Source organism: Dromaius novaehollandiae, chromosome 13, assembly GCF_036370855.1.
Source record: "Dromaius novaehollandiae isolate bDroNov1 chromosome 13, bDroNov1.hap1, whole genome shotgun sequence".
Taxonomy (NCBI): domain Eukaryota; kingdom Metazoa; phylum Chordata; class Aves; order Casuariiformes; family Dromaiidae; genus Dromaius; species Dromaius novaehollandiae.
This window is the reverse complement of record NC_088110.1, coordinates 684,834-704,884: the sequence shown is the minus strand read 5'-3', so window position 1 is coordinate 704,884 and position 20,051 is coordinate 684,834. Positions and strand designations below refer to the sequence as shown.

General features: G+C 43.9%; 1 protein-coding gene across 3 annotated transcripts in view; it reads right to left on the bottom strand.

Annotated features, from left to right (window-relative positions):
• Window positions 1-763: 763 nt before the first annotated feature.
• Window positions 764-20,051, bottom strand: part of PSKH1 (protein serine kinase H1) — a 53,443-nt gene continuing 34,155 nt past the window's right edge. For all 3 annotated transcript variants that reach the window (XM_064519294.1, XM_064519295.1, XM_064519296.1), the window contains one exon: window positions 764-8,870. In XM_064519294.1, the coding sequence (XP_064375364.1) occupies window positions 8,553-8,870 (318 nt within the window). In that variant the 3' untranslated portion in view covers window positions 764-8,552. The remainder of the gene's footprint in view (window positions 8,871-20,051) is intronic.

The following is a 20,051-nucleotide window of genomic DNA, read 5'->3' as shown; positions in this document are numbered from 1 at the left end:
AGGCACCTGAAATAAAACCTGTCACACAAAACAAACATATTCCTTTTAGGCTTTGGTTAGCTCCTATATGAACCGTAAAAACATGTAGATGTCAGAGATATGAGGATGGGGCATATGGGCAGAAGAAACTCCTAGGCACATATCAAACAGGTGTATCAGCTGCAGCACTACGGGTCATTCACTCTGTGAGTTCAGGTCACTGTCACCCTACCATTGCTGGGACAGGGTCCCTTGCCCTTGAAAAATCATCTCCCTTCCAGGATGATGTGGTTCAAAAGGAGTGCACATCTTTCACTCGGTGTTACAGGTTTTTCTGCTGGCCCCTAAAAGCTGCTCAGACGGAAATCGGACAGGCGAAGAGTTGCTGTGTGCAAGCCAGATATTTCTCTTTCTAACCAAGAAAAGTGAATGAAATTTCCAAAAGTGCTTGCTCAACATCCAAATGGTGACTTCCAACAGGGGACTGAGTTCCCAACCCAAAGCCCCCCAAACAGGAGCTTTAGCTAAATGCCACCCAAGTGGACAAGCCATCCCCTGCATGAGGTCTCCCTTGCACAGCTCCTGGCCCAGTAGGTACATTTAAGAAACCAGGAGAAAATAAGCAAACTCTTTTCAGGCATTTTGGTACTTTCCTGCTCTGGTCCGAAAGGAATGAGAAGCTCCCGGCTTTCGATACATTTAGTAGTCATTCGCACCCTGGAAAGCAGCATCTTTCAGCTGTCGGACTGCGCTCCAGCAGCCATAAGTAATGACAAAAGAGCTATCGGATACACAGAATACATTTACATGTTTAACAGACTGAGTACACAAAATAAATAATTCTGTACACTCTAATCATAATGTTACAGACTAATTACAATGGTTCAGACCTCATTCTGCAAAACAGTCCTTAGTGTAAAAACAGGAGTCAAAGGCAAGTCACAGAACTGGATTCTTCTCAAGACAAACAGCCCCTGTTAGGAGATGAACAGGACGTGACAGGATTACTTCCAAGCAGCTCCAACCCAGCACAGGAAATTTGGCAACCAAAAATAACAGCAAGCACCGGAAGACCTCCAGTCCCGAGAGCTTCCTGGGAAGTGTCTTTCTGTAGTGAAAAGCAACAGGAAAACCCACAGCATCTGTGTGTACTTGTGGTAGGTGCTCGTTTCTCACACATACCTAGTTTGGACCAGGATCTCTTCCACATTCAACAGATAAACACAGTGCAATACATTTGCAACAGCAGCAAGTAGCTTGTCCATCACACACAAGGGATCTACAGTATTACTGTGCAGAGGAGGAGAGCAGGAGACAAGCAGATGAAGGAAAACCATCACTGGGCGACAGCAGCCTGCTGCCTCCCATGCTCTCTCCACCAAAGGGACACTTAAGGGTGGAGGGTACCAAGTTCCGTGATGCCATTACCACAGCGCATCCCTGCTGCTTCACATTTTTGGGCAAGTTTGCTGCTCAATAATGCATATCTGACAGGAATCTCACAGGAACCTGCCTCTGCAGCACCCGAAAGCTGCATTTTTAATCCAGGCTGAAAGAGGAGACTGAGTGGTCAGAAAAAGCACCAAAAACCTCCGAGGAGCGGTGCATACCACCTGGGGCTGGGTATCCAGCACCGAGTGGTACAGGCACTTTGTTACATTTTCCAGGATGAATCTGAGTTGGGCCCACAGACTGCGTGGGGTCACGGGAGACTGGGACACAGCCACCCTCACTGCACATCCAAGGGCCCATCTGGAATACACTAATAGCAGACAACATTTTGTGACTCCTCCAGAGGGTCTGATCCCAAAAGCCAATCTTGGTTTTTCTTCTCAGCATTTAAAATACTAAATTAAGTCAAAAATTGAGATTTTCATTTATTGTCAAAAGAAAAACAAAAAACAAAGCCCCCAAGCCCTCAGAATCTGTAGTATGATCATCTAAAACAGGAAGGTGGCCCCACGCAGTCTAACAAGAGGCTTGTTAGTGTTATACACTGTACAAGGTCATCTCTTTACAACGGTAACACACATACAGCTTCTCTCACACACACCACCCATGCAGGTAAGGCTGGCTGGACTGCATAGGAAGGAAAGACAGACGATATTCTGACACGCAAGCTACATCCTTCCTAACCAGAAATGTGCTGATAGGGAGGAAGAACATAATGAGATGTAGTCTGAACAGTGATCAGAGACTCTCACGTCTCTGTTTACAGTGCAATCCGCACTAGCAGTACATGACATTATTGCTGACCGTTCTTCCCAAGCCTGTTACTCTACAAATGTGAATGATGACAGCACATACAGATAACCCAGGTACTCCAGACAGACAGCACAGACAAGCCCCAAGGAAACACTTGCTCGGGGAACAGAACACCCTAAGAACACCACCTTGATATCTGCTGTAAAATAGCACAGTTACCACACCAACATACAATGGAAACGAGTGGCCTGCCCCCTCTCTCACCTCCGTCCTCTGACACTCAGTAAAGCTGCAAATTCAAATGGCAGCAGTTGTGCTTGGAGACTGGCAAGTAGCAGCCAGGCCATCCTCTCTAGCGAGCCCACTCAGTCCTGATTCACTCTGAGGTCCTTACAGAGACGGTCCTACACTGGGCAGCTCATTTAGGTTCTAACCAAGTTATCGGAGCAAGATGAACAGTGCGTGACCCTGCTCAGTTCATCCCCAACTATTCTCAGATTATTTCCACCAGAACTGATGGGTCACCAGGGAAGCACCTACATTCACACAGCCAGCTTCAGTTGCCCCAGTGTGGGATCGATGAGCAAGAGAACAACAGGAGCAATCCCAAACGAGGTAAATGCACACCCACAAAATGACAGTGAGAACATACATAACGGAGAGGCCACAGAGAAAGGTGAAGGCTGATGCACTGCGGGGTCCTCAAAGGGAGCATTCTCCCACCTGCAAAGCACAACACAAATGCTGTTACCTTGCTCCAGGACTGAGCATGGCTCCTGCAGAGCCAATTCCAGGCTTGCTGCCCCAGTAGCTGAGTTATCCACAAGTCATATTCCAGTTTGTGCATTACACAAAAATTGATATTGGTCTTTCGACCAAACACTATGGCTCTGGCAGAAAGCAGGATCCAGAAATGGAGCAGGCTATGCAAATGAATGTAAATTACCAGAGCAGAAAACATCTGAATGAAAGGAAGAAATTATCCAAATTTCAAAGAAGTTAATAGTCTGAGAGTTTATCATTTCCAAAACAAACATCTAATGCTGGCCCTATACCGCAGCTGGTTTCCACATCACTAAATAAGCCAGCAGGTCAGAACTCTCTTGTCTGGGCTTACATGTATCACAAGGCTATAAAGCTGTCTTCCATGTATGCTTGTAGGTTTCCAAGCACAACAGAGCCCAGGAACTGGCAGGACATCTGGATGCTATCACAATCTCAGCGTTAAATAGCACAGGCTTATTCTGGATTGAAGGAACGCATGTTTCTGCTGCTGCTGGGCTGACATGTTCGTTTTCAGAAGCCTGAGAAGGGTGAGAAGTAAATCAAACATATACAAGTGATTGCTGTTTAAGCAACGCACGTAGAAAAATATATTGTGTGTGCAAAAATCTGAATGCAAAGCTTAATAGACTGAAGACTACCTAATGTTATTTCTGGAAGACCTTTTTACATTCATTTCCAATAACTCTCCAAAATATCAAAGAATCAATAGGCAACATTCTTTGAAGCTGTAATTCTCTTCCCCAAGAGAGCAGGCAAACTCCCAGGGCAAGACGAGAGATTGTTTTACACAGTACCGCTAAGTTCCAAAAGACGAATATACATATTTCTCTTTACTCCTTAAAACTGCTTTTCCCTGAAGCGGAATATGCTGGAAAGCAACACCCTGAGCTGCTCCATCGTGTCTCATGATGGGGGAAAGTCCAAAACCTTGTGCTTCTAGCCTCAGCATCTTTAGCCTTGGTTTTCTCCTAGCGTCACCTGAGCTGTGCCCCCAAGGCAGGATGGTTGTGAACGTTTCCTCAAGGTACTGGCAGGCTTACTGCACAGTGTCATTTCCCCAGTACTGAGTCCCCTTCTCGTGGGTGCACGTGAACATGTGCTCGTACCTTTGCGCGGTAAAAGCCTGTTCTTCAGGATTAACGATCAGTACGAGAGAAAACAGTGCCATGTGACAGGTCCTCAGTAAGACATTATCATCTACATGTCACTGTGCAGGTTGCTGAACCTCTAGGACTGCTGGAGTGGTAATGCCCAGGCCCGTCCTTCAGCACACCAAACCCCGATTCCTCTTTCTAAGACCATCTCATCCTGAAACAGTGGGAACATAGCTAGAAGGGGGATGCATGTGGATAAGGATATGCTGCAATTTGCCGCTAGATGTCATTCCAGCTTCATTTTCATTGCATTAGCAAACGTACGGAAAACAAAAGCGCTCATTTACTGAGATTTGTGCCCCAGCTAACACAGAAGACCAGAACTCAGCTATTGCCTGGGACATGCACATTTTGCTACCTGCATTCTTCCGGGTAATTCTGCACTAGAGGAAGTCTTCCAAAAACACCATGAGCCAAACTGAGAACCACCATTAAGAGCTCAAAGAAGCAGATTTAAAAACTAAACTTAGGAGCAGGAGAAATTTCAGAGAGATTTAAACTTCTGAAATCTCCAAACAAGGCACTTCTGAAAAGCATAAACTCCTGAGACTCAAGAAAAACTGAGAGCTGAGATGCGCCTGTGGAATATATATGAAGACGGACGTTCACTACGGTTCACAGTGAAGAGCTTCTTAGAAGGCAGACTGAAGGCACCTGAACCAGTGCTCAAAGTTACAGCACACTGGCTCTCCCCCCTGAACAGATCCAAAGATAAAAGCACCCTAGGAATTGTTCTTAACTTGGACCTTGCATTGCAGCATTTGGACCATCACGGCTTTCTGGGCAAAGTGAAAATACAAAGGTCACCAGGGTCTTCAAAAGACACTTGGACAGAGCTCTGCTAGTCTCTCCCCTTATGCATGTTATTTTCTGGGTAAAAGAGGTCCTGTAAATACTGAATAAAAAAAAAAAAAGAGGGATTGAACCAAGACTGTTATAATCAAATGATGAAAGGAGAGCACATAAAGACTATCCCCATGCGTACATTGATTTTTCCATACAAGAGAAAACATTGTATTTATAAAGAGAATTGAAATTCTTTTTCTAGAAAAGCCAAAGCCCCTCATGGGACTGACTTGGTCCTCTTCGGCGCAGTTCCCTAATCAGTGTGATGCCTGAGGATCAGAAGCATCTCCATACAACAGAGATGCAACCTGCAGCCATCCCATATTGCTCATATATCTGAAGAATCCTCTCTTCTGTCAACTGACCTCCTGGCCATAGAGCATCACTGCAGAAAACTAACAGTGACACAAACATATATAGCAATATCTTGTTTCCAAAAACGTATTCCACCCCAAACTTACAATGATCAACATCACTTACAACTTTTCCTGGTGCAAATCCAATTGCTCAAGAGCAATAAAGCAAAAAATTGGCATAGATGAAAAGACCCTTATTCTGCTTTTTGAAGGCAGAGAAACAAGCTTGGTCAGGTCAGAACTCAACACCCCGATCTTCTCTTCACCTTCATTTTTATCCCCTGCAAGGGAAAGCTTAAAGGAACATTGTGGCTACAGGCCTGTACAAAATATGTGCATATGGAAAGTCTAGTGGTTACTGGAAAGGTGTCAGATTCTAGAGGTCTTGGCTCAGTTCATCAGTTTGACTTATTGCATAGGTTAAAATACCTATTTTAAGAAGAAACATGCTAGATAATCTGGGGAGGGCCATGAAAACACCTACCTAGACAATACAGATCCAAGTGGTTATGTGTGATGCTCCAAACTTGCAGAAAGCTGTTACAAGCAGTGGCTTGAAAAATAGAAGCCTTCTGAGAGACCATCCTGCCATCTCTTAATGTTTAGGGTAAGAAGTTCCCAGTTAATACCTGTCTTGAAGTGGCTGCTGCTTTGAAGAGCTGTTTGCAGCAAAATGAGGGGCCCTGAATTGTTTATGAAGAAAACTGTGGTGAGCTGCCTGTTCTGTCAGAAAACATATCTAGTTTGTAGTTCTAATACATGGTAAAGAAACAGGGAAAACTAGATGAAGGGGTAAAAGAAGCCAAATAAATCTTTTTTGTAGTCCATAGAGCTGGGAAAAAAGACAAAACCAGTTTTTGGTAACTCTGTGATATCAGTTGACGCTGACTGAGGAAAGAGAAGGCTATATGTGACAAGGGAGGATGGCCACTGAGCAAAAGGGCAGCCTGCAAAGGATCCAGAGTTTCCAAAATCATATGTAACACCATGCAACGGATTTTGAATTCTCTCTTGCTACACATGTGTGAGGGACAGTGCTGTTCTCAGGTTTCATCACTCGTATTCCCCATAGCAAGCTTGGGAACACCCAGCTGTGCTCACTGTAGTTATGGCCCATCCTAGCTCTGGAGTGGAAAACGCATTCTCAGAAATCCTCTTTTTTCTTAGCACAGAAAACTCAAGTCTTCTCCCTCTGAAGCTGTGATGCTTTGCTGTTTGCTGAGCAAGAGGGCTGTGGACAGAGGAGTTAGAGCTCCCTGGAAATACAACAGATCACTTACAACACTAAAACACAGCAGCACAGACATCAATCCTATTGCGGAAAGGCCATGCTCGCCAGCCCCTTACGGGCCCCAGGTGTGTGCAGAGACTACTTCTCCAGCCTAGAGCTGAGAAAGCACTTCCTAAGTGCACAGTATGAAGCAAACTGTATGGCTTCATACGGAAATCCTCAAAATCCAGCATTGATCTTCACTGCCAGCCTTGTTTATGCTATTTCAAGACGTCAAATCTGCCCTGAGATTGAACATGCTAACAGCCTTGCTCTGCTGCACTGACTAGCGAGGGATAACAACTCAGTGGATGTGTGCAAAGCTCAGCTCTACGAGCACCCATCTTCCCTGAGAGGCCCTTCACAAGAGGCCCCTCCATTCCTAGCACAAGGCAACCTGAAAAGCAGATTTTTCATGTTGGATTTCAGCCCTATCTAACAGTTGAAGAAGGTTTTTGTGCAATGTCTCCTGAGCGTTATTGCTGCCGACACCCCAGGACTGGGCCTCTGCTACTCAGGCCCCCACCGTGACCCTGCAGAGGGATTTGTGGCCATCCCAGCAGCTGCACGACACCATTTCACTTTCCCAGAGCAGGAGCGGCTACCCTGGGGCAGAACAGGTGTGCGGAGCAGGGGAGCCCTGCAGTAAAATCTGAGCCAGGGAGCAATACTTGGAAGAACCAAAGTTTCCGTGTGCTGAAGCAACACGGTCAGAAACATCAATCTGAAGGATGCAAGATGCATAACAGGTTGCAGCGCTGAAAGGGCTAAGTCACCACAACAAGAACGAACCCTGCACAGTAGGAACTGGTCCTGCTGCACCCAGGAAAAAAGCCCCTACAGTACAACTGAGTGCCTGCATTTGTTCTTGTGTTTACACCTCAAGAGACATGCAAAGTAACTGCCCCAACAGTGCAGAACTCTCCCTTCTGCCTTTCCTACATACTGCTCCTTACAGCTGCTCTCCAACAACTCACAAGCACCCTTTCCCCTAACAGAGAACTGCTGCAGGACAGTTCAAGGAGGACAGCAAGGAACCTCTAGAAAACCTGCCTTTCTGTGAACCATGAAGCTCAAGCAGGATCACTGTCCTCTTCCTACCCCTCCATCAGGAGCACCCAGTCTGGATAAAAGGACTTAGACTACAGCTCCAAGTTGGCAGCACTTCAGTTTGGTTGCCAATTTCCACAGCAACTCTCACACAACTTGAGTAAACCTTGACGTCATCATGCCAATGGCAGCCCTTGGGGGAAACCTCTCAGCTTCACAGCTGTCATGGAAAACTGCTGCCTGGCATCTCCTCGGCACTGAATCAGGATGAGAAGCTGGTGGGCAGTGCGCTGGCTGAGTCAGAGCTACCCTAGTTCTAACTGCATGTGACTCATATCAGCTTCACTGCAAAGGCATCACAAAGTCTGACTAAACCAGCCCAAAATTTATATATATATATGATTTTTAAATACATATACACGCCTACACATGCATACGTGCACGCACACGCGTGCATGTACACACATGCACACATAAAGTGATTTTGTTTTTAATATGGAAGTGAGAGAAACTTAACACTCTAGAATTAATAAATAACTATGAACAACCAAGCTCCTGGGCTATGGAGGGAGCTCTTCTCCTTGTGTGGCTCCTTAATTCGCTTATTACTTGAGGCTCTGAACTTTGCTCTGAGCCCACGAGGACTCAGGGAAGGATTTTGCTACTCCTGCTTGTTTCCTGCGTTGAGACCCTGTGGCTCAGCTCACCCAGGAGCGCTCGCAGGGTGCGATGGCCACCACAAGGTTCCTTTTCCTCCACACCTCATGGTCACAGGGGGGACACCCGAAGGAAGGGAGGGAGGAACCTGGATGTTCCTCACTGAGCATGTGTGCGGCAAGGGGTGCTGCGCACCTCCACCACAGGGAAGGCATCTGGAGAGACTTCTGGCAGGTTCCCATGCAATGCTCAGCCAGTGTATTGCTGCTGGTAGCGCAGGTTGAGCTCTCGCAGCTCCCGTTCCCGCACCCGCCGTGACTTGTTGGATTTGGTGGAGCGGCTGGAGCGGGTAGACTGTGCAGACTTGGTGCTCTGACAACGGGAAGATGCCCTCTTGAGAAGGTTTTGAGAGATGGAACGATGTAGGTTCTTCATGGAGGAAGAGGCTGCCATGCTGACCACCCATGGATGCTTCAGGGCTTGAAGGGCTGTCATCCTGTCACTGGGGTCCACTGTGAGCAGACGATCAATGAAATCCTTGGCCAAGTTGGACACACTGGGCCAGGGCTGAAACACAAAAGAGAGAGGATTAGTGTGAAACACCATGGCATAACTTTGCTGATCCATCTGTTCCTCCTAGTCCAAAAAAGCCCTTCTGGGCATTCTGTTTCTTCCATTCTGTCTTCCATGTTCAAGTCTTCCAAGCTGTAACCATCTTGCCATGGAGAACAAGACACAGCTACTTCAAGAGACTTTCCAAAATTGCCTAGTATAACTCCCTTTCTCCCCAACACACACCAGTCTAAATTCTCTGTTGGTATAATTCAGAAGTTTTTAGTTAATTCAAAACATATGTTAACTTGTGCTAGCTAAGAATCTGGGCCTTTAAGTTTGCACTACTGTTCCACGCCAAGGTTACAGGCGCATAAAGTGATGCTTTCGGTATATAGTGTTGAGGTAAACACTTGGCTGTAAAAAGACAATTTTCTGTGCCAGTCCTTCATTAACCCAACAGTATTTGAGAAAAGTCTCCTACCTTTTTCAACAGCAAGATGCATATTCATTGGGAAATACATCATTCCTTCTTTGGACATGGCACAATGATGAATAACCACTTAGTACAGGAACTTCAGCACTTGCACTATCTTGTGAACAATTCCTCCTCCCAGTTTAGCCCTTCTCTTGCCCATTACTGATTTTTGATTTTTAAAAATGGATGCTGAGACCAATAACTTCTTTGATCGTATTTTAGCTGATGGGCTGTTTGTGAATAGCTCATAACAAGTGTCCATTTGAACATCAGAAATCTTGAATTCACTATTTAATATGCAAAAGTGGCTACCTAACTCCTCCTTTTCTCTGATGTTCACTTAGCTCTGGAACAAAATGTACTTGGTTGCCTGAACTAAGCAAACACTTGCCACAAGTCCTAAAGGCAACTCCTGAATGTAAAAGCCAACTCTGGAGTATAAAAGCAAGGGAAAAGGGGCAAGGAAAGTGTGCCCGAAATTTGCTACAATTGTAGGAAAATATACATTCTTGTTTTTCACCTTTCTACTCAGATATCCTCTTAAGAGATATCTGAATGGAGACACAAGCCAGTACGGTGGTGATATTCATTAGCACCTTCATTCACAGAAAGAATAGGATGTCACATTTAAGCTGGTTGCTCACAAAACCTGAATGAACCATCCTGACTTGATAACACTCACTTCCCTCCTTAATCAAAGCACATATCTTCACATCTTCCAAAACTATACAGTTGTTACAAAACTAATGGTAAGTGTATCCCACTGAAGACCTCAGTCCCAATGTTTCTTATCTGAGGAAGCTGTTACTGTTTGCAATCCTCTTGCCCAACCCCTGGTCCTCTTCTGTGCCTTGCTCTTAACGCACAGATCTAGTGAGCAAGCACTGAAGTCTGCATCGAACCTGAAACCAAGACTAGGGAGATCTTTCTGCACTGACACTCGGTCTTACTACCACATGTAAATATAAAGACATTGCTACTAGATAACCCTGAAACAGCCAGCCCAGACTGACTGAAAACCATTCCATAAAAAGTTCTAAATTCAATAGGTAATGTTGAAATAAGGAATTTTGATGAATACATACCAACAAAATAGGATTTTTTTTTTTTTTTTACAAAATATTGGTTTTAAAGAAACAAAAACATACAAGCCAGAAAATTAATTCATTACTCGTATATCCCCATAATACACGGAAGGATAGTCATAAAAACTTACAAGAAGACAAACATTCACAGCCACGCATGCTGAAATCATTTCATTTCTGAAAAAACACTGTATTAGCACTAACATGAGAAATAGGAACATTTCCTTGAGAATGAGGTACAACTGTGGACAAAGCTAGGAAAATCCAGCATAACAGTGAAATGAAGGAGACAGCGTGGCTGGCTTAAAAACAAAGTGTTGAGTGCATGCAGGCAACAACAGGTCTCTGCAATCCCATGCTATTGTGTAGCTGTCTGCATGGAGACTATATTCCAAGTGGCATTAAAAAATGCCTGAGTAGATTCATGCAATGAAGTGAAGATCTGGATACAATAATTAAGGTCATACACAAATGTGCACATGTAACTGGCTGAAAAAAACATGCTTGTAAAAAAAAAAAATGGCTGCTATTCAACCAATATACAAGTCTTTCATTCCTCTATTCTCTTGGTGAGGAAGGAGAAAACCCCAGCTATTTTAAAACACAGAACCCACAAACTGTAGAGTTTGATGCCCTTTTCTTGTGTGAAGGGGCCAAAAAAAGTTATGTCCTGATTATTTTGAGCTCTGCAATTCACCACTACCAAAAGCAATTCTCTCTTTCGAAAGACTTGAAGCCACCGGCAAAAAGGAAAGCTTAAGCTAATCCATTGGAGAATTACGTAAGGAAAGGAAGGATGGTCTCAGAGCTGCAGCACTGTTCCCTGCCGTAGACTGCCTACATTCATGCCCTTCTCTGTCCTACGTGGCAAGGAGGAGAAACTCCTATTCTAGGAAGGAACTGGCTGCTAGAATGATCAGGGTATAGCAAGTCTAGTTTACAAGAGAAGACTAAAACGGTCTGGCTTATTTAGCTTAGCTAGAGTAGTCACAGGAGACATAGGATCCCTGTCAATAAACACAAGATACACAAGAGAAGAGAGAGGAGCACGAGAAAGAATGATATGAACTACCTGAACTAAAAGAAAATACTGGTACACAAACAAAAAGCTCTAAATGCTCTTGAGTGCATTCAGGATCAAAATTGCAACACCTCTAATCACTACAGCCATAACATCCTGGAAGGAGGCACGTCACTGTCCCATGGACTAGGCATCAATTTATAAAGGAAGGTTTCCATAACAGGTTAGTATTTGGAAAAAACGTCCAAAATGCACTCCCCTCCAAGCTTCAAGCACAAAATCAGTTAACAAAAAATGTCATCAAATTCAAGCTGTTCTGTCTATTGTTCTCAAATATACTTAGTTTGCCATGACCTGCCATTAAATAACTTACTCAGCTGATGAAACGCATCTTGACAATGAATGGTAAGGGGAAAAAAAAAAGAACAGGGGCTTGTTATATAACAGCATATAGACAATCTTTGATCAGAGTAGCTGACTCACTAACGTATTCATTTATAAAGAGGACAAATAAAATAACAAAAAACCTTTTAAAATGTAGTAAAAAGCACAATAATAAAGATTACAATTGCAATTGAACATAGCAGTCTGTTTTACAGGAGAGCTATGTACCTTTTGAAGAGCGCAGCCTTTACGCTATTTATAACAAGAGAACCTAAAAGCCAAATCTACCTTTGACATGGGGACCTATAAATCAGATTTCAAGTCTACAGACTTACTAGATTTTTGGATAAGGTGCTTCCTTTGTTAAATACACAGCAGAGGGAATCGACCCAGAGGGAATCTTTTATTTAAGTACTAGTCCTTTCAAACTCCAGATCTCCAGTTGCAGATGACCTTTGAGTTCTCTCTTCCATAGAACGAAGAAACTAAACGACATCCAGAAATAAGAGGTTTTGCCTTTACTTTCTTTTTGCTATCTCTTCTGTGGTTTTATTTTTGTCTTTGGACCAAAGAAGTTATGGGTCTAATGAGTGGAGAGGCACTGAAACTGAGTTCTAGTCCTCGATTTGGTCTTTGCCTGTTCATGTCTTGCCACTGGCTCTTGATGCAAAAGGCACAAAGTTTACTCTTCTTAGTACTGATTTTCAAAATGATCTGACTCGAAATAAACCAAGAGCAGCCAAAAGTTCAGTACGAAGCAGGTAAGAGTTATTATTCACTTGTAAATAAGAATCTCCTATTCATTTTTATTTAAATCAGTTTAAAATGGTCTCTCTGGTTAAACACTCTCTCACCGCTGTCTCTGAATAATCCAACATTTTAAAAGGGCTAAAAAGCTATTTGCTAATCTGTACTTTCCAGCATGATAAAGTTAATGAAACACTTTACATAACATGCACTATTAAGTTACAAAAACTTGACAACTTGTCTACAGGGCCTTTTGTCTCATTTTACTAGTGAGAAACTAACTCCATACATAAATTTGTGTCAATGCGTTTACATCAGTTTAAAGCTTTGCCTGATTAAGGCAGAACACAATCACAACAAAACCAGCTCTAACACCAAGCTTGCCTTGCAAATAGGTCTGTTAAAGATGGTGCCAATAAGCCTGCGTTATCCCATCTGGCTTCCGGCTGCTGGTCCAGAAGGGCACAGGTCTCCTGGAGGTCCTCCATCATGTATTTTTTACCCCACAGGGATGTCCTGGATATCCTACGGCACATCAAATGACACTAGAAGCCTATGTCTGGGCATCTGCGTAGTGTTCATGGTGGCTCACTGAAGGGTTCGGGATTTAGGCCATGCTGCCGTTGACCCCGATTTTTTTCCTGACTCGCAGCTTGCAAGGTTTCCTTCCTTCTGATCTCATTAGGTAGGCAGCAATTTAATTTTAAGGCAGTTCTAAATGTTAAGTTCCTGATGTATCCGGATCAGTATCTGCTGTGCAATTCACAGATCGGGAAGGGGTGCACAATGCGGGATGGCACTGCCCAGACAAACCAACAAGCTGTAAGAAGGGAGTTCCTGTGACAACAGCGAAACTGGGAAGCCCTGCCTGTCTATAGCACAGAGATCACAAAAAGTACAGAAAACTCCCTTGAACCCCATGGATGAGATTTAAGGTATTTCACCAAAATCATTCTAAAGAAAAGCTAACTCATATGTGAGTGATCTGTCTTTGAGCAAGGGGTTGGACTAGAGACCTCCAGAGGTCCATTCCAACCTAAATCTTCCTATGACCCTATGGAAAAGTGAAACAGAAGTGGGTTATAAATAGCAGTTTGCTCTTTTACATAAAAATAGTTCCAAAACAACTTTTTTTAATATTTAAAACATTTTCCTCAAGCTCACCTTCAAACCCCCTTTTTTTCCTGTACCTGTTTTTTAAACTCATATAAAGTATCAGCTGTCTATACAGTTAAAATCACAAATTCATCATTACCTGTCTAAAATCCATTAACGTCCAATCAGTTCCTTAATTCTCTTCATCCTAGCAGACAGAGAGCTCATTCACTTCTGTTTCCTTCTCAAAGAACTGTTTTTCCATTCTCCAAATCATATGGTATGCGAATGACAAGTCTACGCTAACAATGTCTATCCAAGTTACTTTAACTCAAAGCCAAATTAAATGTTGGTGACAATTCAACTTTCCTTGCAGTGATATTTTTTGTTAACAACTCTTTATTACCATCTTCATAACCTCATTAGTTACCAGCAATTGAGATGACTTAGATATCTTGCAACAGGTTTTGTCCCTCTCAAATGGGAAAACAAATCCAACTGATTCCAACCTGATTGTTCCTCCTGGGGAATTTGTTCACATCTTTCTAAAGTCTTTTATCTTTCTGAATACTGTCTATCATAGACATATCATGAGTCATACCAGGATCTCCATCCTTTCTTTTTTTACTTAAATCCAAAAAGATGCATTCAAATGAACAAATATCGAGGACTGACACACAACAATACTTTTCACAGAAATACGTCTTCAAGAAAGCATTATTTCCCCTTGTGGATATTAATAATCACACAGACCTTGGACTTAAAGCAACTGAGAGTTATTTCGTTCAGATGCATTCAAATTTCATGGCTGCCCAACACAGTACAAAAAATTCTGGTGTGTCATATGAGTCTCCAAACACCAGGAACAGTATTACTTCAATCCTTTCATGTCATATTAAGAGCTAGCAAACTTGACAATGTAGAATTTGAAGAAATCAGTAAAGCATACATCGGTCTGACTGAAGAGCTAGAAACTGGGAATAAATAACCAGACTCAGCCTTGAGAGGCCTATGCATTACACCAGTCCAGTTAAATCGAAATGAAACAAAAATAAACTCCAAACTAAAGCAGATTGGATTTCTTATTATTCCAATTACTCTAGTTCCACCACAAATGCAGAATACAGAGTACTTGCCATTAGATTTTTCTTCTGGTCAGCAAACGCAGATCAGGTTATTGATCTGTTTATGCAACCAGAGGTTTCATTTGCTGTACCATACATATCTTCAGTTTTATTCCACTGAAGACCTTTCCTTAAATACAGGTAAGCCTACATTCAACTGAAGTACCAAGTAGAACGAATTTAGTAATTTTTCAATCCATTTTCCAGAAACCTTGCATCAGTTGACAAGACATCAGTCTTCACTTAGCAAAACCCCATGAATCCTGCTGATTAATACTGAAAGGCGGCAGCAGAATTTTGTGTAAAGACTGAGGAAGGTCAGCACTGACATGTTGCGGGAATCCTAAAAAGGACATGTGCGCATTATACAAGGCGACATGACCAAACTGAGACAACGGCTCTCCATCAGCAGGGAAGAGTGCTGCGATGGTTCTGCCCCTCTGCTCTTTCCCTCCCACCAGCTCCAGCACTCATCACAGAACGCAGAGCCATCACCGTCAAACCGCAGCAGTACACTAGTGCGAAAAGGAGCAGCCCTTATCGTCCCTCTTCACGAGTCCCCTTCTCTCGTTTCTTGCTAGAATAGTGTTCTGCCATATTAGAAAGCTGAATCAGCTCATGGTGCAGTGACACGAGGACCAGAGCACAGCTTGGGAGGAAGATGCTCCCATCCAGTGGCAGGGAACTACCGCATCCACTCAAACTATAGCAGGTAGCCTTACCCTTAACCTCACTGCTGTAATAACAAATTCCTCTCTTTTGTGGCACGGAAATGTCACAAAAATGAGGAGAGGTCACCATTTGTTCACCTTGCATCCCTGTTCCTCTGTGAATTGATTTCAAGTGTAATGTAGTTCAAGTATCATAATTGCTGTATACTTCCCTTTGTTACACTGTATTCTTTTGGAAGTAAAAGGTACTACAGGAGTTCTCACATCTTTCTAAGTATCTTTAAAAAGGCAGAACAATCATCTTCCAAGCAGAACTTCAGCAGTACTCGCTGAACGTCAGTGGTGACCTTGTAAAGGTGACCAGCTTTTCAAGTACCTGCAGTAAGGTACTTTGCTTAGGATGCCTGATGCAGCATCCAAACCTCATTTCTCATGAGACAAACACGGGATACAGACTAGTTTTAACACTGGAAACTATTGGCCCTTGTGCTGGAGGGCTGAATGTCAGTTGGAAAAAAATGTCCGCATTTGCAGAATTTAATAGAACGCTGAGAAATGTCATCCAGCAGGATTCCAAAAAATAAGAGAGCAAAAGAACTGCACTAACTAGGAAGTCTGAATGGCTCACACTAACACAGGAATAACCAGGATCCCTGCAACAAGCAAAGGAAACAACAGCACATCTTTACCCTTGTGTGCAGGCTCAGCAGGGAGTAAAGGGATTATGCCTTGCCATCATTTTGCTTTCCACGATCTAACCACCAAGAAGTGCTGGAGAAGACTTCTCAGCTCATGCTTGCACCACAACAGCTCTAAGGTGCTCTCCTTTCTATTTCCTATGCAGGACTGCAGCGCTTCCAAGATCCAAGGAAGTCTAGAGCTGCTGCTACCTGCAAAGCACCCTTAAATGAAAATAAACCCCACACCCTATGTACTAGCTAGCACAACCCTTCGGGTATGTGCAGATCCCCAGGAGGGGGGAAGAGAGCGTCGACTTTCTCTAGTGAGTGTGAGGATATCTGAAGCAGAAAACCAGCCACTAATAAGTAACATGCAGTCTCTGAGACGAGTTGTGCAGTCATCCATCCCTCACTTCTATCTTTGGTGAAGGTTTATTCTATTCAACAACTGAATCCAAGAGGTTAAAAGGCCTCTCAAGAAGAGGGGAAGGAAGATGGGCTGTAAACATATATAGGGATGTCATGTATCTAAGAACTACAGTTACTAGCAACATTCCCTTCTTCTCAGAGTGCCTGTCCCCTAGTCTTCCAGCCCTGGACCATGCCTGCCAGCACCCTGCGCCTTTGCAGACAACCCAGAAGAGGACCACAGGATCACTCTGCTAAATGCTCAGACCTCAGAGGCTGACTTGCTTTCACTGGCTGCTGAAACTATGAATGGAGCCTGAGATGGCAACGAGGCAGAGTTCAGCAGACGTATTTCTTCCATGTGCCTTGCTTGAGACCAACTACAGTGTCCTAACTAAGGGCAATTCCTCTTTGGCAGTCTGAGAGCTGTTCTTGACTCAACTGCTTATACAACGCACAAGCCTACACATAAACAGCCAAGCTCCTTGACATTTCCACTAGAGACACAAAGCAGCAAAGGGATATTCTGGTTAGTCCTGTGTAAATAAAAGAAAAACAGACATTTGAATGCCAGGCTTTGCTTTCAGCCCTGGAAGCATACATTGTGGGAAAAAATACAGATTAATTTCCTGATTCCAACACAAATCACACGTTGTTTCCAGCAGGAACTGACGTGAGCTCTAAAGACAACATTATGAGGAAGGTGAGGAACACAGAGAACTGCCTGGGCCTGAATCTCCTTTGCCAGTCAGCCTTTACACAAATATAAAGCACAAATCATGTTATCAGAGATTCAAAAGACTGCTCTAGTCAAAAATACTATATATCCCAGCCTCACTGATTCATGGGAAGAGTATGATCAAGTGCTGGAGGAGCCTCGAAGCTCCAGGGAGACTGAGAAGCCCTATAGCAGCCGGTGGATTCCTGCAGTTTTGCCTGAAGAAAACTACCAGATTGCTACTTTTAAGCTTTACAAGAGAAAACAGATTTACTGGGAACTAGGCCACCCCAACAGACAGACTGCACTGACTAGGTTTACTTGGTCAGACAGACAGCCTTCATATATTGCCCTTGCTGCTATCAGCAGAGCTGCTGCACACCACAGACAAGTGGGGCTGCCCCGTCAACGAGGCACACGGCATGAGGGCTGACGGACAAAACTGCTTAAGCCAGGGTGCTAAGGCATCCCGATTTCTGCATCGGGAAGCACAGAACAAGACACTACAGGCACAATCTGGCCTTAAGGAAACAAAAATGACACCTCCTTGCAGCAGCTGCTCCCCAGAGGATAGATGGAGACACAACGGACAGCAATGCTGAGATGGTTTGTAAGCCATGAAATTCTAGACCAGCTCTGGTTTAAAAAGCTACCACACATCATTGTAAGGAAAACCCTCAGCAAAACAGCAAAATGGAAGAAGCACTCAAAGGGGAGCTGTGGCTTCCACGCTGTCTCCAGCGAAGCAGAGCGCTGTCCATGTTGCAGGTGCAGCTGCTCAGACAGGAAGAATCACGGGCTCCAGCGCCACGAGCGCTTCTTCAGCACCAGGTCCTGTTTCTGCTGTTCGTTCCCATTTTGATGCTGCACCGTCCATCGTGCCAGCACAGATGTTTGTGCAACCATCAAAGCAAGCCAAATCAGGGAGACTGTATTATTTATTTTGCTGGCGTTTTCAGTCACTGTTCCTTGATATGATTCATCATCTGGCTACAGAAGCAACTACGTCAGCCCACGTGAGCATGTGGCAGAGTCCAGAACTAGCAGCACTTCAGCCAAGTACGAAGCCATTGCCACGGTCTAACTGACAGCCATAACGACACTGAGAGAGGTTCCTGTGGGGGAGATTGTAGTTTTTGCCCCTCAGGAATGACAGCTGCTGCTTCCAAGGTACAGCAGCATTTGCTACAAAAATATCTTCTCAGCTTCTAAGCTGCATAAAACATGGGGCCCATCTCTGATCTGCAGCTTCAGCCCTGCTGGATAACAAGCCAGGGGAAGGCAGCCTCATTTACAGTGCCTCAGAGAGCTCTCCAGTGCGCTGTATGTTATTCAGCTCGGGCTCCTACTCTGGAGGAGGAGGAGAAGCAGAGATCCTCATACGAGTGTCACTTAGCCTAGGTGAATGCATACAGCGCGAGGCCCTTTGTGATTAAATCCCATCAACACCCCTGCTTGTTATTTATATTGGCTACTGAATAACATTAAAAAAAAGAAAAAGCTATTGAAGCACAGTCCACGCTGGCACACAGGGAACAAACACACGTTGATCTCTCATGTGAACACCCAACCCACCTCTCCCACCTGGAGCTGCAGCTAGCATCAACCTGCAGCACGTTGTGTAGGGCTCCCAACATGCACGTCTGAAATGAAACTCCAAGCTGTGTTACTAACATGAGTCTCCCATCTAACTAAATGCAGGAACCTAGCTTGGGGGTGGAAGCCATAACTACTTAGGGAGAGCAGCTTCCATGTAATTAGAGCTAATGCCCTGGCCCGGCTTTAGATACCAGAGCAGAGACCCTGGGTTTTACTCTGCCTGCGGAGGAAGCGCACACTCCTGTCGAGTGCTCACTGCAACCTGCACTGCGAGCAAGACAAATGCTTTATACTAGCTTTTTATTTATTTTTAGCTTAAAACAGATGGCAAATATGTTTCTGGTCCATTTCACTATTGGGCACCAGCTCTTTAAAATATTTCTATTATATTCAGATTTCTAAGTTATTGAGTTCAGTATCTTTTCCTTTTCCTAAATCAGATTTAAGATGTCCCTAGATTTGTATATCCTCCTCCAGACACATGCTAGTATCCCTAAGAGGAGAGGCCATCCAGACAGAACTCTTGAAGTTGCAAAGACCCCCAACTCGGGCAGCCCGAATTTTTAATATATAGGAGTTTATTCTGGATGCTGATTACAGGCATCATTATACACCTTCCTTGCTCTGCAGAACCTATGGGATGTAAGGCTCAACACCTGCTTTCCATCCTATGGATCATACGCGGCCATGCTACTGTTAAACATTGTTCAGCTCTCCCTATACACACTTCCACTCCGTGTTCACTGACTGCTCTTGTTCAGCAATCCCGTTGAAGAGATCTGGATGTAGATAAAACCACTGACAAGCAAGTCAGTCTGAACACAGATGTCATCCGGGTCTCATTAATGTGAACACAACAAACACTTTTTTCGCAGAATTGACTCAATCTAATGGATGTGCACGGCGCTGGAGGCAGAGCACATCTATCCATCTACTATTTTTCCGAGTAGATACATTCTAAAATTCAGATGTCTTTGGTGGTTGACAGGTGACATGCCACTGGCTTTTAAAAAAAAGCAAATTGAAGGTGCCCCAGTATTCTGCACTACATCTTTCATATAACAATTGGGGAGCATGAACAGTAAAAACTGTATTACTGTTGAAGGAAACTCTTAGCAAAATATATATCAGCATGGTATTAGGCAAGGAAATCATTCAAAAGTCATCTCAGGCTGCCGGCCAGGGG